Genomic DNA, 26,170 nt, shown 5'->3' with positions numbered 1-26,170 from the left:
AATTGCTTTCACTTGTGCCTAAACGTATACGTACTTTTTGTTTTGTTTTGTTTTGTTTTTTTGAGACAGAGTCTCTCTGTTGCTCAGGCTGGAGTGCAGTGGCATGATCTCGGCTCACTGCAACCTCTGCCTCCCGGGTTCAAGTGATTCTCGTGCCTCTCAGCCTCCCGAGTAGCTGGAACTACAGGTATGTGCCACCAAGCCCAGATAATTTTTGTATTTTTTTTTTTTTAGTAGAGACGAAGTTTCACCATGTTGACGAGGCTGGTCTTGAACTCCTGGCCTCAAGTGATCCATCCACCTTTGGAGCACTCGGCCTCCCAAAGTGCTGGGATTATAGGTGAGCCACCACACCCAGCCTAAACATTATTTATCTTCAAAGTTTTCTCTCGTTTTTGCAAAAATTCCAGAAGCCGCCTTATTAATACACCCACAACGTCTTTGATCAAATCTTGTTGAATAATATATTTTAAATTAATTTTCCACCATGAAATACAATATACATTTAAAATAGTATATAAAGGATGTGTGCAATCGGAAGAAAGGTCATAAATTTAAAATCCAGGGGCACAGAACTCATAAATAGAATATTACTAGTACCTTAGAAGCCTGTGTCACAGCCTCCTCTCTTCCCCCACCTTTAAAGGTCACTGTCACTATCAGAAAATCACTATCCTGAATTTTATATACAATTTATTTCTACTCTTTTACCATAGAATTTTAGCTTGGTTTTTGAATAGTCCAGAAAAATAGACAAATACATGTATAGCCCTCCCTAAAAAATTTAATATGTATTCTGTTTTTGCTTGGAAATTGTTAGGTATTTTTGAATCTGTGGATTATCATCTTTCATTTCTGGAAATTTTCCAGCCATTGTCTTTTCAAATATTAGTTCTGCCCTGATTTCCTCCTTCTTCTCCTTCTATACTTTTTAGGTATGAGTTAAATCTCCTTTCCCTCAAGGTCACTTAAACGTTTTTCTCATATATCGCATTTTTGTCTTTCTGTGCTGCATTCTGGGTAAGTTTTTCTAATTCACTAATTCTCTCTCAGCTATGTCTAATCTGCTGGTAAACCCAATTGTTGAGTGTTTTATTTCAATTATCTTAGTTTTGATTTTTGAAAGTTTGGGCCAGGTGCAGTGGCTCACGTCTATAATCCCAGCACTTTGGGAGGTCAAGGCAGGAGGATCACTTGAGGTCAGGAGTTCGAGACCAGCCTGACCAACATGGTGAAACCCCGTCTCTACTAAAAATACAAAAATTAGCCGGGCATGATGGTGCACACATGTAATCCCAGTTACTAGGGAGGCTGAGGCAGGAGAATCACTTGAACCCGGAAGGCAGAGGTTGCAGTGAGACAAGATCAGGCTATTGCACTCCAGCCTGTACGACAAGAAGGAAACTCCACCTCAAAAAAAAAAAAAAAAAAAAAAAAAACAGGAGAGAGAGAGGGGTTATTGTTTAAATCAGTACACCTTCAGTAAGTAGATGACCCTCCACGATGTGGGTGAGCCTCATTCAATCAGTTGAAGGCTTTAAGGAAAACAGACTGAGGCCCTGCAAGGAAGATGAAATTCTGCCTCCAGACTGTCTTCAGACTCAAGCTGCAACATCAGCTCTTCTCTGGGTCTCCAACTTTCCTGCCTGCCCTGCGGATTTCGAACTTGCCAGCCTTTGCAATTGCATGAGCTAATTCCTTAAATAAGTCAATCTCTCCCTCTCTATATATACATATATCTATAAATCTACAGACAAAGATACACACACACACACACAAATATCCTATTGTTTCTTTTTCTCTGGAGAACCTAATACATGCAGCTTCTCTCTCCCATGCCGTATCAGTCAACCAAACCTGAAGCTCAAGTTCACGGGGCTCAGCAAATGCCTTCAAAGCCAAAGTTGGTTTTACCGCCTGCTTACAGTTGCACATTTCTACCTTCATTGGGTTTTTGGCCTGCATAAATCTTGCCTTCATGCCAGCCCAACAATACATTTAGGAATATTTTTAATATTTTATCCAAAATGTTTAATTGTTTCCCATGAGCGGGTTGGTCAGCGTGGCTCATTCTGCCGTATGAGTCAGTAGACACGCTGGTTTACTGCGCTTTTCCTTAACCTACCTTGCAAACCATTTAATCATGAAATGTGGCTCGTCCCTTGGTGACTTCTATCATCTGGACATTGCTGAGCCGTCTTCTTTTTGCAATATTCAACTTACTGCCTCAAATAAATAATAATAGTAATGATTATAACTACATAAATCTGATTCAAAATCACCAAGAAGCAAGGTAAATCCTTGCTAAAGTCCTCTGATGGCTATGGAGTATGGGGTTATATCGCATCACATTACGAACATCTGCTAACATTTCACTTTCTCTCCCATCCCCCCTGGATGGAGGACTGTTTGCTCCCCGACACCTGCCATCTCTCCTTCCTCTCATGTTATCATCCCGCTTTCTCTCGTCTCTTGGAGAGAGGAGGCAAGATGGAGAAGAGGTAGGTAATACTCAGAGATCACTGGAAGGTGTTACACCTGAATGGCCAGGATAATGTAGGTAGAACACCTGGAAGAGGTGCTGGGGCAAGATGAGCTTGATTTTAGACATACTGGACTCTAAAGACAGAGGGCAAAGGGAAAATACTACCCAACAACTGAAAAAAGGGACCGAGAGCTTGAAAAGGACATTTGCTCTTTCTGTAACTTTTTCTTCAGACCATGTTTTGAGAGACATGGAAACCATGCATGAAATGGCCTCTATTGCTTTCAGCTCTGACAGGCAGCAAAAGAATTAAGGCAAAGAAAGAAGAAAACCATCTACTTAAGCTGAGATAATAAAAACTTGTGCCTGGTTTCTGGAAGACACCCAGAGATCCTTTTTACATGTTGTCCTTCTCAAAATGTATCCACTTAAAATCCTACTTTGTAAAGATTGTCAGCTGTATCAGTCTGAAGCTCAAAGCAATACCACATAAGAAGACAAACAGAATCCAACTATGTAACAGTCAGAACAAAGAGCCCCAGCCAAGATATTTCCAGCCATGACAATGGCCAGATTCATCAATTGCCAAACTTGAAAAGGCCAAAGGTCAGTGTGGGGGTCTTAAAATGTTTTTGACAAATATTTATGAAATAAGGGAAATTTCACTTGTTTAAAATACATATGTGGGAGTAAAAGCCAGGAAAGAAATATACTATTATATAAATAATTGTTATCTCTATGTGATATGGTTTGGCTGTGTCCCCACCTAAATCTCATCTTGAATTCTAGTTCCCATAATCCCCACGTGCCATGGGAGGGACTGGGGGGGAGGTAATTGAATCATGGGGGTGGTTGCCCTCATGCTGTTCTCGTGATAGTGAGTTCCCACAGGATCTGATGGTTTTGTAAGGGGCTTTTCCTCCACTTCGCTCTGCACTTCTCCTTGAGGCCACCATGAGAAGGAGGACGTATTTGCTTCCCCTCCCACCATGATTTTAAGTTTCCTGAGGCCTCCCCAGCCATGCTGAACTGTGAGTCAATTAAACGTCTTTCCTTCATAAATTACCCAGTCTCGGGTATGTCTTTATTAGCAGTGTTAGAACAGACTAATACACTATGTGTTATTACAAGTGATTTTAATTGTCATCTTTTTACATTTCTGTTTCTAAATATGGTGATAGATTGTAGTGCAATGGACAGAACTTGGGCATTGGAACCTGTCAGGCCTGGGCATTCATTACCACTATGCCCATTGGGTAAGAAATGTAACCCCTCTGAGTCTGAGCTTCTCACACAAAAAACAGAAATAATAATGACAGGGTTGATACTGGATCCAATGATAGGAAATGCTTGCCATAGAGAGTAAACAGGAATTATTATATGAACCTGCATTGCATTTAGGTGCTCACTCTTTCTCTTTCATTTTCTATTTTAATTATTATTTTAAACAGTGCTTCTTCACTATTTCCTTATAAGCTCAATTTCCTTCTTACAAAACTAGTATGTCCTTCAGTAGTTTTTTCAGCACAGTTCATTGTAAACTCTTTCAATCTATTAAAAATTACTTTAAATTTACATTCACTCTTGAAAAATAGTTTTGAAGGATATGAAATTCTAGATTGACTTTTTAAAAATCAGCACTTTGAAGACATTTCCTTTTGGCTTCTATCGTAATATTTGAGCACACTACTGTGAATCAGTTTTGTTTTGCAGGTAACCCATTCGTTCTCTCTGGTTGTCTTTAAGATGATCAGTTTTGCAGATTTTTTTTGTACACATATGCATGATGTGAAATATATTCACAGAATTGCTTAGAATCTATATGGGCAGTTTAACCACCACCCGAAGTCAAGAAAACAGAATATTGTTGGCACCATGGGAGGCTCCTGTACCTCCTTTTCCCCTGGAAGTAACCACTATCCTTACTAAATGATTTGGTCATTTCCTGTTTTTTGAAACTTTCAGATTTGTATCCACCTACAAGTTACAAAATCCAATCTAAGTTTTGAAAGGTCACCTGTAGAACAGTGTTGATGGAACAGAAACTGGTAACAGTCTCGGGGTGGTGGGGGTGCTCGGTGGCTAGAGAATGGTGAGAGGGATACTTGTCACTGTACATTCTGATACCTTTTGGAATTTAATACCATATGCACATATAACCCTTTCAAGAAGATAAATTAAAAATGTAAAAGAAAATTAAAAGGATATTAACAGTTAATCACATGGAGCTAAGCAAAAAAATAAAAAGTCCTTCATGTAAATTAAAATAGTAACAGTAATTAAGTTGGATAAAATATGAAACATCTGGAGGCCCGGTGGCTCATACCTGTAATCCCAGCACTTTGGGAGGCCAAGGTAGGTGGATCACCTGAGGTCAGGAGTTTGAGACCAGCATGGCCAAGATGGTGAAACCCCGTCTCTACTAAAAATACAAAAAATTAGCCGGGCGTAGTGATGGGCACCTGTAATCCCAACTACTCTGGGGGCTGAGGCATGAGAATTGCTTGAACCTGGGAGGCAGAGGATGCAGTGAACGCAGGTCGCACCACTGCACTCCAGCCTGGGTGATGAGAGTGAAACTCCATCTCAAAAAAAAAAAGAAAAAAGAAAGACCTCCTTGAAAGCATTTAAACAGCTAGTAAGCTGTTTGGATAAAGCTTAAACATTATTTATCTTCAAAGTTTTCTCTCGTTTTTGCAAAAACTCCAGAAGCCGCCTTATTAATACACCCACAACACCTTGAGGTGTATTATTGAGGATGCAATGGGTCAAATATCTAGCAAAAGCAAAGCACCCCAAAAAGTAAACCACTGAGCATTCAGAGCCTTTGTTTCACCCTAAGAATATCTGTCAAATCTGAAAGAAAAAAAAAAAGCTGTGATACAGGATAGTATTTTGGCAGACTCACAAGGCCAGAAAGGCAAAAAGTCAGTTCTCCCCACCCCCTCCGACAAAGGGATTCTCATAAACCATCCCCTCTCCACTTGTAACCCCAAAGGGTTACACCTTCCAGACACAGGCCCTGGCCTGGACATGCAGCACATCAAGCCACCAGAGGGATCCAAAACCCTCAAAGCTTGAATTTAAACTAAGGTGCTCCAAGACTAGCTGTGCCCCCAGGCACCTGCCAGAAGCAAATGAAAATTCTCCAAGATACCATCATCCTGGGTTTTTGCTCTGGGATTTTAAATCAAGTTCTTTTGACCCCAGAGCCCAGGTTCTTAACAGCTTTACTAAATGGAAAAAATTAAGTAGTGTGTGGGAAAGGACGTGTTGGAACACAAAGGTCACATAATCCAAAGTTATAAGCTGTTTGGATTTCTTATCAAAACTTGCAGGAGTGATCAGCTAGCACTGCGGAAACCTCTCCAAGGGCCAGAAACGCTCCTTTTCACTAAGGGGGTCTCGCCCATACTGCAAAGCTCCAATTTTTAGAGCACGAGCTGAAATCCACTGCTAATTTCTCCCCATGGGATCTTATCCCCTCCACTAGGGTCACAAGTTTCAATCTGTCTCCACTAAAAGCGCTTCATATATTTAAAGGCAGTTTTGAGGTTACTCCTACATCTCTCCTTCTTTAGGCCAAACAGCCTTTTTTTTCTTTCACTGAAAACTCATTTAATACGTTTTTAGCTCCTTAGCCTCATTAGGCAGTCATGGATGTGGATGGTTCCATGTATCTCTGTCCTTTGTAAAATGGTATCGGGAACTAAACACAATACTCTAGGCACGGTCTGGAAAGCAGCGTCAAGCGAAGATGACCACCAGCCATGTCTTGGACTTAAAACCAATGACTGTGGTGTAACAAACTACAAACACTTTCTTGGACCACCTGGCTGACAGCCAGCTAGATGTGTGTTTCTCAAGATGTGTCACTTCTCTTCATGTTCCAGCCAAACTGGTCTTTGGTTTCCAAAGAAGTCCGGTACTCCCGGGCATTTGTGCATGGCTTTTATCTAGTGGAAACCTCTTCTCCCCACCTGCCCTTCTCACCTCCACCCTCCCACTCCCCTTGTCTGGTTGGTTCCTACTCAGCTCAAACCTAGCTTAAGCCTCAGAATGGCTTTAGGGAAGCATTGTCTTTAGCTTCCAACACCTTTAAACAACCGTAATTAAATATTTACCTCACTTCATTATAAGGTTGATGAGAAAATAATGATTTCACTATATGGCATTTTGCTTAAAGTTGCAGTTTCTAAGATTCTCTCAATGACATAAGCGAGGACTTAACTGTGCACAATCACTCATTTAATGACTCTGCCTCACTAAACAAGAAGCTCCATAAAGGCAGGGACTATTTTCATCTCCAACCACTCTGTACTTACGCAAGACCTAGTATTTACCCCACCTTATTAGAGCACTTAGCCATTTGGGTCTATGAAGGCCTAATTGGATCTGTCTTCCCACATACTATGTCTCACCGGCTCTGTATCACTGCAGACTGTGTCACTCAACCAAGGGCCCCCTCCTTCTGGAAGCCATGGCTTCTTAGGGTTCAAGGACACTGAAGTCCACTGAGTTTCAGATTAAGCAGCTTGACTGACCTCCCAGCGTTTGTCACAAGCCATCTAAAATTGACTCAAAGAAGATTTATAGGTTGGAAAAGCTATTGTAACATCACGATCTCCTGGAATCCACATTCACCTGCCACAGCCACCTACATCCTGTTATAAACAGAAAAGAGGTTAAGAGGTTAATTGTAGATATTAGTGGTTCTGGTGGCCTTTTTTTTTCCTGATAGCCTTGTGACTCTTCGAAAGTCCACAGCATTTTAAGCTCTTATTGGATTTAAGCTTATAGGATTCCTTAGCATCAGTTCCCATATATTTAGAAGTCCCGGGTTCATATAATTTACTAAGTAACAGGGAAATAACTAAGTTTATATCAAGAGAGCCATAAAAATATAGTATTTGGAGGAAAATATTCAAGCCCTAGTTATAAAAAGGCAATATGTAAACACAGAACCTCCCCACCTTTGGAAGAGAATGTCAAATCCGTCGTTTGGTCAAAGGACAAAAGGAAGAAATAGACTCAAAAGTCTCTTATCTGCTCTCCCAGTTTATTTCTTTTTTTTTTTTTTTTTTTTTTTTTTTTTTTTTTTTTTTTTTGAGACGGAGTCTCGCTCTGTCGCCCAGGCTGGAGTGCAGTGGCGCGATCTCGGCTCACTGCAAGCTCCGCCTCCCGGGTTCACGCCATTCTCCTGCCTCAGCCTCCCGAGTAGCTGGGACTACAGGCGCCCACAACCGCGCCCGGCTAATTTTTTGTATTTTTAGTAGAGACGGGGTTTCAACGTGGTCTCGATCTCCTGACCTTGTGATCCGCCCGCCTCGGCCTCCCAAAGTGCTGGGATTACAGGCGTGAGCCACCGCGCCCGGCTCTCCCAGTTTATTTCAACTGTTTGAATATTATCCCTCAGTATGGTTACTATGTAATACTCGAATGCTTTTCGACATCCTTGATGAGCTTACTCTCAACAAAATCTTCACTCCACGGCTGGATAAAAAGGCCATACATGAAATGGCCTTTGACACTGATATGATCTGGATGTGTCCTCAGATCTGGATGTGTCCTCACCCAAATCTCATGTTGAATTGTAATCCTCAATGTTGAAGGTAGGGCCTGGTAGGAGTTGATTGGATCGTAGGGACAGTTTCTCATGAATGGTTTAGTATCATCCTCTTGGTATTGTCCTCACAGTAGTGAGTTCTCAAAAGATCTGATCATTTAAAGGTGTGTAGCACCTCCCACGTCCTCCTCTCTTGCTCCTGCTCCCACCATGTGATGTGCCTGCTCCCCCTTTGCCTTCCACCATGACTGGAAGCTTCCTAAGGCCTCCCCAGAAGCAGATGCTACCATGCTTCCTGTAGAGCCTGCAGAACCGTGAGCCAACTAGACTTCTTTTCTTATAAACCACTCAGTCTCAGGTATTTATAGCAATGCAAGAACTAATACAGACACACAGCACTGACCCCCAGGTAGACAATGATCTATTAACCACAAGCCTTTGGGAACACATTTCTCAAAACATTAGGAAGCCACAGTTATTCATTCCTTCTCTCCATATAAAAAGCCTCATTAAAATCTAGATACTGTATCTCTGATCCTCTAATATGTCAAAATAACCCTACTGAAAATGAAATGTAAATCTGACAGACTCTGCTCTTGGTAAACCTATGCTGGCTCTCCCTTATCCACATACTTAAAAAACTAACAAACAAACAAACGAAACTATGCTTTTAACAATTACTATTTGTTTTCTACTCAGGAGCAATAAACTCAGCAAGTTTGTAATTTCTAGAATGTTCCTCCCCTCTTTGAGCAACCCTAGAGAATGAGTCACTAGAATGTTGTTCAGATTTTCTAAGCACATTATCGTATCTGCTTTAAGTCAGTGGGTGCATCTCAACTGTCTATAAGGCCCCAGCAGGCAACAGAAATGAGGGAATTGGAGTAAGTCATGCCAGAGGCAAAAAGAGAACTTACTCTGGGATTAAAGGGGCAATCACTATTCAGCTCCTGCTAAATTGCTGCCAACATAAGAGCCCAATCACTGCTTCAGAGCTTTCAATTGTTTCAAGAAGATGAAAATACAAAACTTATTTAAATGTTAAATCTTATTTTTAAGTTTGGTAACTATTAAAGATTCTACACCAGACCAAAACATACAGATGGGCAGAATTCAGTACACAGAAGTCTGGGTTTAATCCCTTGCTTTAACAAATTCATTTAGGTGTCTGTTTAAAAGGGGGTAGGGGTGCAGAGGGATGAGTTAAAGTCAAAACTGGGGCTTCAACTCCCTCTTGAAACTGTTTTTCACTCTCTCCAGTCTAAAATATTACCCCCCTTGACCAAAAGTTAGAGAGGCGATTATAAAATTACAAAGGATAAAGAAGTGCAAAATATACTTTTTTGTTCTTGCTGTAAACTCGATGCAAAAGCACTGATTTTTACTTTTTGTATTATAGGAACAACAGTACATTTATCCTTAGATAAATGACCTCTCCATCTCACACTTTACAAATCTGAGGTAATTCAAGCCCTGTCCCTCACCTTCCTCTGTCCTAGCTAAGATACGAATCACATATGGTCCCTCTGCGTAAAACTGTCAAATGTCCTTTGCCACATTTCCCATTCCTTTTGAGCCATACTTCCTTTCTGGCACTATAATCTACGGAATCTTGCTTCCTTCTTGTCAGCACTTTTGGTTTTCTTAGTAACTGGGTGCACTTACACCCAAACATTCTTATTGTTTGCTATTATTTCCTAGCATTTTAAAACATTTGTGAAAAACATTTTAAAACCATTTCCTAATTTCTGGGCTTAAATTACATTAAGATAGGGCACAGGAAAACTATTTGTATGATATTACAGTGTTAGGTACCTATAATTATGCATTTGTCCAAACCCACAAATGCGTAACAGTGAACTCTAATGTCAACTATGGACTCTGGATGATAATGGTGTGTGTGTCAACGTTGGTCCATAGATGGTAACAAATGTCCCACTGTTGTGGGGTGCTGACACTGAAGGAGGCTGGGGAAAGAAGGTATATGGGAGCTCTATATTTTCTGCTCAATTTTGCTGTGTGCCTAAAAGTGCTCTAAAAATATTCTATTTAAAAGGAAAAAAAAATTCTTAAGACAAAGTCAAATCCATTAGTAAAAAAAAAAACGGCAGCTAACTTTTAAGTATCCTGTGTACACGGTTTAACAGAGGTATGGTCTTACTATGGAAAGAGTGTTCAAACCAGGCTAGAAGAATTTCATAGCCATGTTCATATTCAAGGCAACCATAATATTCTATTTTGCATTAAATCCAAAGCAGGTTGGGCAACCAACCTTTTAAGTCACTGTGTTCGCATTCAGGGCATCTATAAGTAGGCAGAATCTAGTGTCCAGTTGAAAATATTTCTAACTTCTCTTGTTCTCAAAACCATGATCTAGCACTTCGGTCCTCTTGTGTGGTCTTCTGTCACAGCGGTCCCACTCATTATAGAGCAGTTAATGAAATATTATAGAATGAAAACCAAGACCAGGTATTTCTTAAATTTATTGAAGAACTCTTAGTTGGGAGAAGAAAGATCACAGGCTTAAACAATTGTAAGATAAAAGAACAATTAATTGCAAATAATTACAAAAGTAATTTCTGAAATTTTTTGAGCCACTGCTAAAACAAAATTTTAGTGCATCTCAAAGTTCATGTTTTGTTAAGTGAACATATTAAATTACTGAAGAGCAAAAAAGAGTTACTGTTACACAGTACAAGATCTTAATGTAGTAACTGAGCACAGCCAAATAAACAGCTATAATTATTCCAAGCTGCTTTTGCTATGTATCTGGTATATTAAACAAGAAAGTGGATTACTTTTAACACTGCACAAGTAACCAAAGGTAGCAAATCCAGCAATATTAAAACCGGATATTAAATAGTATTCAAACATTACAACAAAAACAAAATAAGAACCTGTAGAACTACAACTCTACCCTATGAAAGGAATGTACACAGATGGTTAAAAAAAAAACCAATAAATAAATAAAGTGACAAGAGTGACTAATTCTGTATCCACATCTTCAGAGCAGGAATACAGTAAATGAGTAAATGCTTAGAGGAGTTTTGCTGAAATTGAGAAAAAATTCATCTCACTTTAGTATAATTTTTCTAAATTCTCACTGAAGCTCTAATTCTCTTGTGCTGGTGACAGGTGGACAGGGTATTTAAATGCCAAGTATTCTCCCTACACCCTGAGTATGGATGCATCAGTTGTTTAAAATTCTGTGGAAAGTTTCCTTAGAAAAACATAAAATTTAAAGTGATATACTGATGGGAAATTGAATATAGTAATTGTGGAAGAATATCAGCTAAATAATTAAGTAGACATTTAAATGAAGAATCAAGGTTAAACTCTGCATTTGGGGAATGTGCACTAATGTCAGCCTTCTAATATCAAAGTCAGATAAGTAAACTATCTTTCACTTTATACATAGTGCATTTATAAGTAAATTCTCTTACCAGCAACATCAAGCCCTTGTTGGAGCAAAATTAAAGTATTAAGATTTGAATTAACTTACAACAAATATCTGAAGGGGAAGTGGAACATTTTTCAAAGTATAAAGATGTTATCACATATATTCACCATGAATCCTCTTAAAGGTTTTATAATGCCATTAAATTATATCAAACATCCAACAGATACTATTTTCTTCTGTGATTTATAAAGGAAACATTCCTTTTGTATAAATCAGAAATATTTTAAATATCAACCTTAACACCAAAATATACATGTAATTTTAACTTGGTTTAGGAAAACATGAAAGAACTGTCACATTTTGGTGTGAACAAGGTTCTGAAAACCCCCTATCAGAGGTCTCATTCACTTTTTTCCACATATCATTTGAAGGTTATGAAACTGGTAAACGGAGAATTCAGCTCAATGTACATCAAAACTTTAACGGTTCTGAAAAAGATATATTTCATAAGGGCCAAAATGTACAGCACAGCAATATTACAATGTTACAGTAGAAATACATCAAGCCAATTTGTAATAAAATAAGAGAGTTGTCTTCAAAAGAGCTGTTTGACTATAGAGCAACCAAATAGATCTAGAATATCTTTGGAAAAACCACAAAGTGCCTTTAAAGAAAGTTAAGTTTAGACTATACTTAATTAAAAGATACTGCTCTAAACTCAAAATTCTTTTCTCTATATGAGGAAGTTTGACACTTCTTTTCGCACTTGCCAATATTTAATATTTTTAACTCACACTTCTTTTCACATCTGCCAATATTTAATATTTTACTCTATGCCCCTGCACTGAATTGATGTAAGTGTGAAGTTCCACTATTATTATTACCACACATGCTAATACCTAATAACTGGTCTGTCATTTTGTAGTGGTTAAATAAGCAAATGCTGAACTCAGCACAGCTCTAGCAAAATGCAAAGGAAATAAGAATAAGAAAAGTCTCACCTCAGAATGATTACACCATAAACAGAAGTAAACATTTTCAAACACAAAGTTTTACAAAATAATGTATTGTCACTTTGAAAGAAATTCAGAACTCTATTTTGCTGTTGATCAAACCTGTGCATACACTCAAGTTACTAAACACAATTTGATACATACTTGTAAAAATGCATTCTAAACTTAATAACCAATTAATTCATAATTAACAAGAGCAAACATTCCTAGTCCTAACATTTACAAACCCAGTCCAGTGCAGCCACATCTCAAGTTCTGAAAAGCTAAAGGCAGAAACAATTCTGGTTATACAATTCCTGCATTTCTCCACCTTAAAAAATACTTGAAAAAACTTCAGGAAACTTTATATTAAGGCTTGCTGTATTTCTGTATCTTAAATTGAGAAAAATCAAAACCTACAATGTTACCTCAAGTTATTTAAATAGCTTTTGGCATTTTTCTTAAAAAGCAAATTTGAATCTTTCACTATAAAACATTTCTATACCACAATTACTAATTCACATTAATGTAAGTGCCCTTATTCCCTATTCCTTGGCAGGTGCTATGTCTTCTACATTTTGTGCAGCTTTCAGGTCAGTCAATGCTCAGAAAAAAATGAAAATGTAATGGAGCAAAACCAAAGCCCCCACAAAAAGTGATTTATCCTAGATTACAAAATCCAATAGTGGAAGAACCAACATTTACACACCCAAATACACACACATCCACACATCCACAGGACACAGTGGGAGGTGAGAGAGAGTGGTGGTGGGGAGGTGAGAGAGTAGGGGGAGTGGGGGAGGTGAGAGTTGGGGGAGAGGGCAGAGAGTGGGGGAGAGGGCAGAGAGTGGGGGAGAGGGCAGAGAGTGGGGGAGAGGGCAGAGAGAGGGGGAGAGGGCAGAGAGTGGGGGAGAGGGCAGAGAGAGGGGGAGAAGGCAGAGAGTGGGGGAGAGGGCAGAGAGAGGGGGAGAGGGCAGAGAGAGGGGGAGAGGGCAGAGAGCGGGAGGAGGGGAGAGACAGACAAAAGCAAAACACAACCTTGGTCCTCTATTCATGTCAACTTGCAGTTTCTGGACACAAACTAGTAGGAAATGTAGAGCCCAGAAAGATCATGTCAGAGAACTTGACAAGACGGTGTAGATATGGTGAGGGGGTGGGGGGATCCCAATTTTTCAACCATATTCTTGGTAGAGAGTTTTTTTTTCAAAAATCCAATAAAAACTATTGGCTTCTCTAAATGCATTTCCATATTAATATTAATTTTTAAAATTTCAACATGTTTTATAATTTTTCACTTGTAAGAAGTTGGGAACCCAAAATCGTCAAAAAGAGGAATAAAAATTCTTACTGCACAATCTTTATAGGCGTTTTATTTTAAAGCACCTTTTTAAATCTTAACAGTGGGTTTCTAAAAAGAAAACAGTAAAATAAAAGAGGGAACAAACTGGCAAGGTTAAAGTACTCCTTTACACACACACACACACACACACACAATCACTTTCATGCCAGAATGACTGGCAGCATTGGCAAATAATGTCATCTGATGAAAGGATGGGTCAAACTATCACTTAGTGTTCATAGAAACCTAAAATACTAATGTTTTTGCTAAGAAATTAAATAGTTTGGGGAAATCAAAAAGCTACCAACAGCTGAACTATGAAATATGAAAATGAAACTGATTTTTAAAAACAGGAAAGACCAAAAATCTACTAGAAATTAAAAAAAATCAGCCTCAATTTTATTTTCTGATGTCAGACTAGTTATTAATTAGATGCCATTTGTTTGCAAAGGAGCAAAATGATAACTCTATCACTGGAACCTATCCTCAGCCACTTCAGTGCAGTTTCTAGCAGCACTATTTGGATACAAAAAGAATGTGGTCAGACAATGCCCCTGAAAACCCCATGGTTAGACCTTCCTTCAAATACATGTTCTTAGGGTCTTCACACACTACACACATGTATAGAAGAATAAATGAAGCTAGTATTTTGACAGAGATTACAAAAGTATGAACTATATACACTGAGTGATAACCCAAAGCGCTTAGAAAGCTATATTTACTTGCCTCCCAACTGACTGACAATGTTAATATTCACTATTCAAATTTTATCCTAAACATCTTTATTGGCTTGTTCCCCTCCCCAAACAAATACTAAAATATACTGGTTTGGGGTTTGCTCTATGCATTTTCCAAGAGCCAATCAAACAGCGACTTGCATCTTTCCTCACTGGAAGCTTTTTCCATCACTTCATAGTACTGAAGCACAGCCTGCAGGAGGTCTCCCACTTTCCATCCTTTCTCTTGTAATTGTTTTGAAAGCTAAGAACGAAAGAAAGATGTGTCAAACATTAACCAAAAACAATTTTATAACAAAGCTTTTATTTTTAGCTGAAACTAAGAATCCTGCTGTTTACAATTAAATAGTTTCCTAGTTATAACAAGGTCTTCCCCTCTAAACCGCTACCCCTTTACCCAAATTAAACATTTTCCCTTCTTCCCCTATATAAACACATCTCCTCCGGAGAATGACACTTTGGGATCGCTGGAGACAAAGCTCCACAAACCTCACCAAGCAAATAGTCTGTGTGGGAGTGCAGAGACTGAGTTTCTACAGGAAATTCTTCACCTAACTAAATACAACTGCCACACCCTCAATTAGAACATAAAATAATAAAGACAACGTCAAGCTCAATAAACGGATGTGGATTTTCCTTCCACAACATATAGTATGTTATTTTTCTGGAATACACACTCTAGCCTCAATGATGACATGGCTTTCTAAGTTAAAAAATGTTAATGTTTCAACATACATACATACATACATAAATACAGGTTTAAATAAATCCTGTTGTCCCACTCATGACATGCCTTCGTTCACTTCTTTTTCTACTAAGTTCTGTAAAAGCTCTTAAGTTTTGAAAGATCTGTAAGTTAAAGTCTGAAAAACTAATTTGTGTTAACATATATATGCTTAACCTTTTTAAAAACAGCTTTATTGAGATAAAACTCACATAACATACAATTCACCCAAAGTGTCTTAGTCAATGGTTTTTAGTATGTTCTCCAAGTTGAATGCAACCATCACCACAATTAGAATATTTCTACCACACCAAAAGGAAACTTCCAATAAAGAAAATTATGCAACAAAAACCTTAAGACTGTAAACTGAAAATCTTGACTAATAAGGTATTTCGCACATAGTAAGCATCTTGTTTAAACTTTTATCGACTTTTAATTATGACAGCTTCTCATATGAATGAAACTGGATTATCAGAGAAAGATATATTAGGTACAATTATGAATCAATTAAATACAGAGAATAATTCAACTTTTTCATAGGAACACACACAATGCTTATTAATAGCATCTACCTTTGAGAGCTTAGTGTTATGCCAGGCATTAGACTAAGCATTTTTTTAACATTATATTTAATCCTCATAAACCCCTGTAAGGTTGATTCTATATTCATTTGCATAGCGCAGTTAGGGGCAATGAGACAGACTGGTGAACCTGCCTCTGGTTACCCTGCTAGAAAGAGGCAGAGCTGATGTCTGAACCCAACTGTTGGATACTACAGCCTAAGCATTTAACCACTCTGCCATCACCAGGCATCTTGTTAGACCAACCACATGACAAGAACATCATCTACTGTTAAATGTATACTAACCCTCTATAAGGTAGGTACTTACTAGCATAAACTCCTTATTTGCAGAGTCATGAAAATAAAGTTCTGTAACTTCAGCCTCAGAGGCAATGAGCCATTGAAGAATAATCCTTAGCTGGGGGTCTACCGTGCATGGCTCCATGTCAATATTCGTAATTAGCAGTGTCTTTCCATCTTGCCCCAAACCTAATATTTAAATGTAAACAATGTAAAGTAAAACTCATCAATTTAACTCTCAATACTCTGGTTGTCAAGTAGATACAAATATTTTCCCTTCCTTAGGATTCTAATAAATGGTGAAAAAACATCCATCTTTTTCTAACCACACCATAACCTCAACTAAAACTTTTAAAGGGCAAAATAATGTAAAACAAAGGAACAACTTTGATCATTTATTGATTGCAAAAATGTAAAACACCATTTTAACGTAATGAATTCAAGTTCTATAAATACCATAATTTGATATAAATTATGACCAATGGGTTACAGAGAAAATAGAACTATAAAGCTATCATCACAATAAAAATTAAAATGAGGCTGGGCATGGTGGCTCAGGCCTATAATCCCAGCACTCTGGGAGGCCGAGGTGGGCAGATCACTTGAGGCCAAGAGTTCAAGACCAGCCTGCCCAACATGGTGAAACCCCATCACTACTAAATATACAAAATCCAGCCAGGTATGGTGGCACATGCCTGTAGTCCCAGGTACTCAGGAGGCTGTGGCACAAGAATCACTGGAACCCAGGAGACAGGGGTTGCAGTGATCCGAAATTGTACCACTGCACTCCAGCCTGGGCAACGGAGCAAGACTGTCTCAAAAAACAAAAATCTCAAATAAAGAAGAGCAGCAACATTTGTGCAGCACATATTCCATCCTAAGTATTGTTCTAAGCTCTTTATATGTACAAACTCCTTTAATCCTCACAACCACTCTATGACGTAGAAACTATTATCGTATCCATCCTACAGGTGAGAGATCTGAGGCAATGAGAGCCGCAGAGTCCTCCAGTGGGGAAGTGGCTGAGCCAGGACATTTACACAGGCAGTCTAGCTCCATGCTCTTAATCACTCATTCAGACAAAACTGGGAGGAAATGCCATATGCAACCACTTAACCCAAAGCCAGATCAGGGAATTTTCTGGTATACTCCAAGTATCAAGATTATCTCTAATTTATTTTCTTTTTTTATGGTACTTTTGTTTTCATCACAAAGAGAGATCCATCTCTGTTGATGGAAATAATGACTTGTGGGCCAGTATCATGCATTTAACATTCCTGCTGCTTAATGACACCTGAGCAATACGGAGTGCTGAGACCAGGACCCCTCCACCCCTTAACACACACCACAAGAGGTGAGCACCAGGGCATGCTGGCAGACATCATGCCAATATGTACCAGTAATGGAAAGACTGCTGACAGATGTCTGATTCTCTGCTACAGTTTGCAGGCCATTCTAGACCACTATTAATTATTTTCAGGATTTGTGTTGGTCCCTAATTTTTAATTTAAAAGATTTGGTCCACATTACTCTCTAAAAATAAATGTATTGTCTTTTCCCTCCCCTCTCTCAAACACTCTCAATCAAAAATAGGTTTGGTACACCACGGTACAAGGCATGGTCTCTGGGCCTTTTTGCAATCCTGCGGAGTTCAGGGGGCTGGAAGCTAAGTCACCCCACTGCTTCTCTGCACTGCTGGTGTTTTCTCAGTTCAGGACTCCTGGTTGCCTGGCCTACAAGAACCTTCAAACAGCTCTCTCTTTAGAGAAGCCACTAACAATTAATGAAAAGGGGAGGGACTGACATCCTGCAACTACAAATTTTTTTTTTAAAAGAAGTTTGTTGCCTTAGGATTTCCATAATTTTGAGTCTTTCTATAAATCCAGACCAATATATCTCCTAATTTACCAATCTCTAACAAATTTAAAGTTGGCTGTAACTTTCTATATAATGAGAAATACCTATAATCTCAAAAGCTCAGTAATGACATATCAACATATAATTAATCTCCTGTTTCTACCTACTCACAAAAGAAATCCTTAACAGCCTGGTTAGTGCCAAAAGTAATCTTTTTCAAAATAAATTTCATATTTATATTAACTTGTATCTTTTTTCTTAATCATTCCTCAGTAAAGCTAGTTAAGCAATTGCTAGTTCATTAGAGAATACTTACCACATGCATTTGTAGCCTTTAGAATAACTGTTCACAGGTGTTACTTGAGAAAAGGTCTAGAACTTTTATAAACAAAGTCAACACTTTTTTATTGAACAAGAATGAAACAAATATTGCAGTAGGGAATATCAATATCAAATATCAATAACACTAAAAATATTGCCCCATCTCGACTTTGTATCTGATGAGAAAAACTGACTTCTAGAAGCCCTATATAAAGAATGTCGACTTACAGAGACATTAAAACTAAAAAAATAATAATCTTAAGTCTGAAGATTGCAGCTTAAAAATTGGGATGTGACTTCCCTAAACAAGGTGTTAAACTTATTGAAAATTCAGGTGTCATAAAGTAAATTTCGAGAAATTCTTTTTAGCTATTTTCTGTTTGCCTGCTTCTAGAGAAGCAATTTTTAAAACATCACTAGTTCAAAAACAAGTATCTCAAAGAGTACAAATACTTTTATAAGTGCCACTTTATAGAAGACATTATTGGTATTTTCAAAATTAAGAAAAAATTAGACTTTTAGAAAAAAATTCAACAACCATCTGAATATAATGAAAACTCAGCTTCAAAGTAAAGTTTCTAAATTCACTCAGATGAATAAACTCAGATATTTTAACATATGAATTAAGGATTACAAACCATGATCCAAAACTGTGGCCAATGATATCCAGTACTGACATACTTGGAACTATGTTCATTAAGGAAGGATCTGAATATTTTCTTTAAATATGTATATGTGTGAGTGAAGCACTGGAACTGGGGGAGGGAAGAAGAATTAACTTAGAAATATCTTTTAAACAAGATAAGTAAAAATATTACTGACTCACCTAAGTTTGACATGAAACCCTAGTTCTACAAGTTACCAGTTTGGAAGGAAAATAATATGCCATAGTTAAAATAAATTATCTTATGAGTAAGAATTTTAGCTTTTATATTTTGAAAATAATTATGTGGAGAGATTATAATTAATTTATCTCAAATAATCAAATAATTCTCATGAAGTATTCCTTTCTTTTTTCTTTTCTTTTCTTTTTTTTTTTTTTTTTTTTGAGTCAGAGTCTCTGGCTCTGTCACCCAGGCTGGAGTGCAGTGGCATGATCTCAGTTCACTGGAACCTCTGCCTCCCAGGTTCAAGCGAATCCTGTGCCTCAGCCTCTTGAATAGCTGGGATGACAGGCACCCACCACCATGCCCAGCTAATTTTTGTATTTTCAGTAGAGATGGGGTTTCACCATGTTGGCCAAGCCGGTCTTGAACTCCTGGCCTCAAACAATCCACCCACCTCAGCCATCCAAAATGCTGGGAATATAGGCGTGAGCCACCGTGCCTGCCCAGTATTTCTTTACACCAATGACAATTTCATTAGTGTAGCAATCAAATAAAACTACTCAGCGAAGGATCTAGAAGTGGACAAACAAAATTATTTCAAAAATACCCTGATTTATAATGTTTTACACAAATAACCTAGAGCCTATCTGACAAAAATGCATAAAGACTCTTCTAGGAAACCTTACACAAAAGACATGCCAACACTTTGAAAAACAAATCAAATTACCTTCTACTTCATCCTCATGCTCTTCATCTTTATCATCTGGTCCATCACTTATGAATAAAATAGCAGAAGTAGTTACAAAAAAAACTTTAATTAATAATGGTATCAAAACAAATTCTTAAAAATGTGGTAATGAATGTTACAATATGACATGTGACATTTAGAAAGGGGAGAAATGACAATTAAAAAAGGAAGCTTTGCTTCTCACATCATTTCATGTTAAAATCTGAGTTGCAAATGATCCCTAAAGTTATTAAAACCAAGAAATCCTACCTTACCATGATATATATAAGTGCCATGTAATTTCATATTATTCAATTTAAAATCATTTAAAGTTGAAATAGTCTACGAAATTTAATGTAGCATTTGAATCTCACAAAATGCCAGGAATAATTTGTTAATGGTTTAGCTGATGCAATTTATATATTTTTTAATACAGTAAAAACACTTTTTACTTATACTTTTCTTATACATAAAATAAAATCACATACAAAAAAAACATAACAAAAAAACCCAACAGAAATCCTGTAGGAAGCAAGCTCTTTTGAATGAAATAATTGGTAGAATGAAAAATAGCAAGCAGAGCAACACATGCATAACAGTGACACATTTTGCAATTAGATGTCAGTCATATCTTAGCATAGTTGAATTTTTTCATTAGATGTGAATTCATCAAGCAGAATCATGTCAAAATACAGGAGAAAAGCAGGTTGATATATACTGGCATTGTAACCCACATTCTTTGAAGAAAATGACATCATGCATTAGTGGTGACAGACTCATCAGTTTTTAAGTTTCTAGACTGGACCAACCTGTCTGATGTTGGAAAGGATAAATTGTCCTCATACAAATCTCCTTCTAAACCAAGACTGCTCCAGCTACTGCTGTTACCATTACTGCCAGAGGAAGAAAAGAACAGAGCTGAACTAGAAAATGAATAGTAGAAAAGACCTTTGTTTTCCTTGGAACAGCTTCTGTCCTTGATAACTGCAGATGTTCTGAAGCTGTCACAATGAAGGGGAACATCCAGAGTGGAGAGAGACCATCACTGCTACTCTAAACGGGGCCTGACAAGTTCAGAGATTTGGGAGTTTTTTCTTTCTTCTCAATAGATCATGAAAATTATCTAAACTTGTATTTTACAGATTAACAGAATGGCTTTTAGGACAGCAAATGAACGCATGAATTAGTAAGTTTCACAGGAAAGTTAATGTCTTAAGACCAATCTTGAACTCTAATTTGTGAAATGCCAATACCTTTCAATTTGGATAAAGTTAAAAAAAAAACAGGTTAACATTCTCTCAGGTCTTTTTTTTTTTTTTTTGAGACGGAGTCTCGCTCTGTCCCCGGGCTGGAGTGCAGTGGCCGGATCTCAGCTCACTGCAAGCTCCGCCTCCCGGGTTTACGCCATTCTCCTGCCTCAGCCTCCCGAGTAGCTGGGACTACAGGCGCCCGCCACGTCGCCCGGCTAGCTTTTTGTATTTTTTAGTAGAGACGGGGTTTCACCCTGTTAGCCAGGATGGTCTCGATCTCCTGACCTCGTGATCCGCCCGTCTCGGCCTCCCAAAGTGCTGGGATTACAGGCTTGAGCCACCGCGCCCGGCCTCTCTCAGGTCTTTAGATAGTGCAAAGCAGTGACAGGTTTGGGTGAGGGGATGTCGGGGGAGATGGGACGGAAGGCTCTAAGACATAGTCCCAAACAGACCTTTTCTAACTATTTGGGCAAAACATGTTTCAGATTTTAAAATACTATTATGTCAATGATCTTCGTTTCATATATTATGTATAATTCAGTATGTATAATTCACCTCCAAGTAGGTGGCAAATAACAAACATTTTCTTCAGAATACAGCTAGAATAGCCAAGACTAAATCAAGCATTACACTTGTCTAGTTGGTCAGTCACAAATACCACATACAGATAACGTCTTATACTACCTAATCAACTGAAGAAGAAAGCAACTATTTTCTAAAACTGCAGCAAAGCAATTTTTTTAAAAAGCAACCATGTTCAGAAATAAAATTAAATTCAAATTTTCAGATTAAAACCCTCAGCATGCAATTTAAAAATTCTAATCATTTCTAATTATTAAACATTAGTAAGCACATTAGTTGGCAGTGATAAGCAGCTATTTTTCCCAATATTAGGCTAGGCAATTATAAAAAGTAATATTTATACAAACCAAAATTTTGGTTCTAAAAAAGTAAACATAAAATCATTTCATGTACATCAGTAAATGCTGATATGGTTACCAAAAAAAGGTGATTACTTCAAGTTCTAAAAAACTTCCAAGCAATCTCAAATAATTTGCATAGTTATATTCACTCTAACAGATCAAACTGTCACAAATCATAATGTATTAGAGAGTAAAAATTAAAACTGAGCAGGGTCTTTTTAACATATGTTCAAACAAATATAGCTCTATTATAAAACTGTTCAAACCCATGTAGTTCATTGTCAGATAAACTAAAAATAAGAAAATATACAAATAAAGAACGGACAGACAGCTGTGAGCCAAGGAGAAAAAGAAAATTAGTCATCTCAAACACACTATTTCTACTAATAGAAAGATTATAGCAAAGAAAAAAATATATAAAATTTTACCCATCATAACGATTCTTCCACTTAATAATAAAAATCCATCACCTACCTATTACATAAATATTAAAACAAAAACAGCTAAACGAAGTAAAGACCAAAAATTCAAATTCTCTCTAATCTTATCCCCCTTCCTCTTTGTGCCTCCAAATGGGTATTTGAAGTCATTCTTCATAAAATGCCACTTCTAACTAGATGACTGTATACATTTTTCATCTAACCAGGACACTTTTTTAAATGAAAGGCCTCACCATTAATAATTACAACAGAACAGCAGAAGTAAGCCAAACTATCCTAAGTGGGAAGTATGATCACCCTGTATTAACCCAACATTAAAAAAATTTCTTAAGAGTTTTCCTGCTTCACTCTTGAAACACTACCCTGCTTCCATCATTTTCTTTTATGTCTTTTCATATTTCCTATGTCTAGCACAGGAGTACTCCAGCCAGTGGTATAAGTACTGCAGTGGTCCAGTACCTGCTTATCAAGCATGCAGATTCTCAGGACCCTCCACTGACTTCATAAATCTTCATCTCTGGAGGTGAGACCCTGGAAACTGTATATGCAACAAGCATACCACCAATCCTGGATGAGCCCCGTGATCTTTTTCTCTGTGCCAGAACCTTAATGCCATGCAGCATTACATTAAGTCACGTTACAACTGTGGTCAATGGAAACACAGGTCTTTTTCTGACAAAATGCCATTAAGCCAGGTTTGCTCCCCACTTAAGTTCAAATATTAATCATTAATTTTCTGAGCTTAAATGCATTTATCCATGTTAAACATAATTATTTTAACCTCAGCCTGATTTGGTCTTTTTAACCTTTGTTCTGTTCATGGGATTCTTTTTTCAGCCTGTGTTGAATCACCCACAAATGGGTATTCCACATCATTAATAAATAATGCTAAGGAGGACAGAACTAAGGACAGAAACTGGTAAGATGATTCCTTTTTTCTCATCAAATTAGATAACATTCAGCACAGAGTTGTTCAACTGACTACAAGTCCTCTTAATGCTGCTAGCCTCTACCCACACCTCAGTCTCCCATTTTAACGCCAGGATTTCCTGTCAACACTGTCAACCCCACTGAAATCCTAGAAGCCTGTGTTTCTCAAAATGAGAGAAGAAACTAAATGTTAGTATCCTTTTCTAGAGAAAGTTATGGAAAATGGCCAAATCGTGATTTGTGACATTGCCCCCACTTGTTTCTACTAGTTTTAAACGCTGTCTTTTTGGACCTAGATTTTAAAAAATATTGATGGTATAACCATAATAAACTATGAAATATATTTTACAAAATACTAATATTTCCAGGTTAATCCAAGCATCAAACAAAACTCTCCGAGATTAAGTGTTCTATCAGGTGAAAAGCCATTTCCTTTCCTTATGCTACCTCATTCCCTCTTCCAAGAGTCGCCTTCCCTCCCACACCTTGTTTGCCATTTCCAGGGGCTAAGTTCAACGGATGGTTCACAGGTCCTTTCCACACACGTCTGAAACTAGCAGTATGCTGAAAAACCTCTCCTCCCTCACCACTCCGCTACAAATGCTATCTATTATTTCTAGTTATCACTTAATGTGGATAAAGAGTTATAGAATTTTATAGGTCAGAAAGGCCTTTAGGTAGAGGTTAAGACTATAATAAACAACTGTCTCATAATTAACAAAATATTTCAAACACCACTGTTATGAACAAAGTTAACTAAGAAAGTTATATATGAGATAAGTGCCTTGTGCTACACAAAATCATATTTTTTATAATGGCTTTGACTTATGTATTTTCAATCATTCAAGTATAAGTGTTCCAGGTCATTTTGTTCCTAACAGCAGGACAAGTAAAGACTCTCACCCCACCAAAAAGATACTATTTCAACTAATATCAGGAAAATTACAGGGTTATTTTGATGCCTTTTACAGATAACTTTTTTCTTGTTCTTTAAAGAAAAAAAAGGACGCTTTTTAAAGTGAAAAAAAATATTTTCCTCAGAAGTTCATAAAAAGTTCGGGAGAAGCTTAAAAGGAATAAATTAAATGTATGCAATATTTTTCAAATCAACTACTGGCACACCCAAATAAAATTAGCTGGGCTACTTACTGTATTAAATAAGTATTAAAAACAATTAGAAATACGTTGTGAACAATAAAATACATGTTGAAAGTAATAGCATATTTTCAAATTTAGAATTTTAAAATAATAATGTAAATTTATAGCTCACTTCTGAGATCTGAGGACCGAAATTACACAATTATATGCAAAAGTGTAGTTACCTTTCACTGAGATGATGAAAACTGCTGCTTTCATCTTGGTGTTCATCTTCAAAACTTAAGTTAGACCAGCTACCAGTGCTGTCATCACCAATACTGAGGTTCATCTGCTGGCTACCGACAGACTCGGCTGACTGAAAGTCTTCTATTTCTTTTGAACTAAAAAGAAGAAAAAAAGAAAAAAAAATCAAATTGAAAGCATCCCAGATACTGAACTTACAAGACTATCAATTTGATGATAAAGATGATAAAAACAAGAAATGGTATTCAGAGTCAGACCAGTGGCTCGTGTAATCCTTTATTTGAGTCTGCCAATAAAGAGACTGTAGGATAGAGTATTAATTTCAAAGATAACTGAGGTACCCACCAACAGCCATAACTTAGTTAATCTCCAGTGGATCTATCCCTAGGGCATTATTTCTCTAAATTCTATTTAAAGCAGTTCATTTTTCAACTGAGATACTACGGGGAGTACAAGTTCCTAAGTTTATCATCTACTTTGTAAAACAGTACTTTTATTTATATTAAAGGAGTCTCTTTCTGGCTTTAAGAACAAAAATGTAGTTCAAGAAATTCTAGTATTGTCAATCAAACCTGTATTCAAACTAATCAAATCTCTCCAAGATTTTGAGCATAGATCATATATGACCCCTTTCATTTTTCTCAATAAGAGGCATTTATACTTTTATTCCATCACCACAAGAAAGTCCATTCACTGCTCAACTATTTTAATTGCCCCACTTTATGCCCCATTTTATGTTCAACAAAGTAGTCCAAAGTGATGTTTTCATAAAAAGAAAAAATGTCAGTCTTCTGATCAAAACCTTCCAATGGCTTCCCACCAATCCAAATAAGAGCCCAAATCCTTAAAACATACTGCCTGTCCCCTCTTATAACATCCATCTGAACTCCTACTGTTCTCCCTGGTCCACTCCTCCCACTTCAGCAACACAAGCCTCTCTGTTGTTTCCCAAACATGCACACTCCCACCCCTATGCCTGGAAATCTGTTCTTTGTGACTCCCACATGACTTATTCTCACTTCGCCTTTGGTTTTTGGCTCAAATATTACTTTGCCAGTATTGCTTCCCCTGCTACCTATTCAAAACTGTAAACCAGCCCTAACGGCCACCGCCACTGTCACCACCGGCACTCTCTAATCCCTAACTCCCTACCTTGCTTTATTTTTCCCCCAAAGCACTTATCACTATGTGTCATACTATATATTTTACTTACCTATTGTCTTATTCCACTATAACATAAGCGCCAAGAGAATGCAGATTTTTGCCTATTTTACTTACTTCTGTATCACAGTGCTATCCCCAGAATAGCCCCTGAATTGCCCCCCATTTTTTCAGCTATTCTAATTTTGTTAGATACAGAATGATACTGAGCGTTTCAAGCATAGGCACATTATAGTTCTGAACCATAATAGATTACTACTTTGGTTTTTTTGAATACTGTTCCTAATA

General features: G+C 37.5%; 1 protein-coding gene across 4 annotated transcripts in view; it reads right to left on the bottom strand.

Moving 5' to 3' along the window:
- Nucleotides 1-10,521: 10,521 nt before the first annotated feature.
- AKAP11 (A-kinase anchoring protein 11) overlaps nt 10,522-26,170 on the bottom strand; it is a 52,146-nt gene continuing 36,497 nt past the window's right edge. For 3 of the 4 annotated variants that reach the window (XM_005585742.5, XM_005585741.5, XM_045377241.3), the window contains exons 8-12: nt 24,703-24,858; nt 20,647-20,730; nt 19,838-19,884; nt 16,134-16,294; nt 10,522-14,763 (exon numbers count right to left, since the gene is read on the bottom strand). In XM_005585742.5, coding sequence (XP_005585799.3) covers nt 14,623-14,763; nt 16,134-16,294; nt 19,838-19,884; nt 20,647-20,730; nt 24,703-24,858 — 589 coding nt within the window. In that variant the 3' untranslated portion in view covers nt 10,522-14,622. The remainder of the gene's footprint in view (nt 14,764-16,133; nt 16,295-19,837; nt 19,885-20,646; nt 20,731-24,702; nt 24,859-26,170) is intronic. The other variant, XM_005585743.5, reaches the window with a different exon arrangement.

Source organism: Macaca fascicularis, chromosome 17 (genome assembly GCF_037993035.2).
Source record: "Macaca fascicularis isolate 582-1 chromosome 17, T2T-MFA8v1.1".
Taxonomy (NCBI): domain Eukaryota; kingdom Metazoa; phylum Chordata; class Mammalia; order Primates; family Cercopithecidae; genus Macaca; species Macaca fascicularis.
The sequence above is the reverse complement of the archived record's forward strand: the minus strand, read 5'-3'. Positions and strand labels throughout refer to the sequence as shown.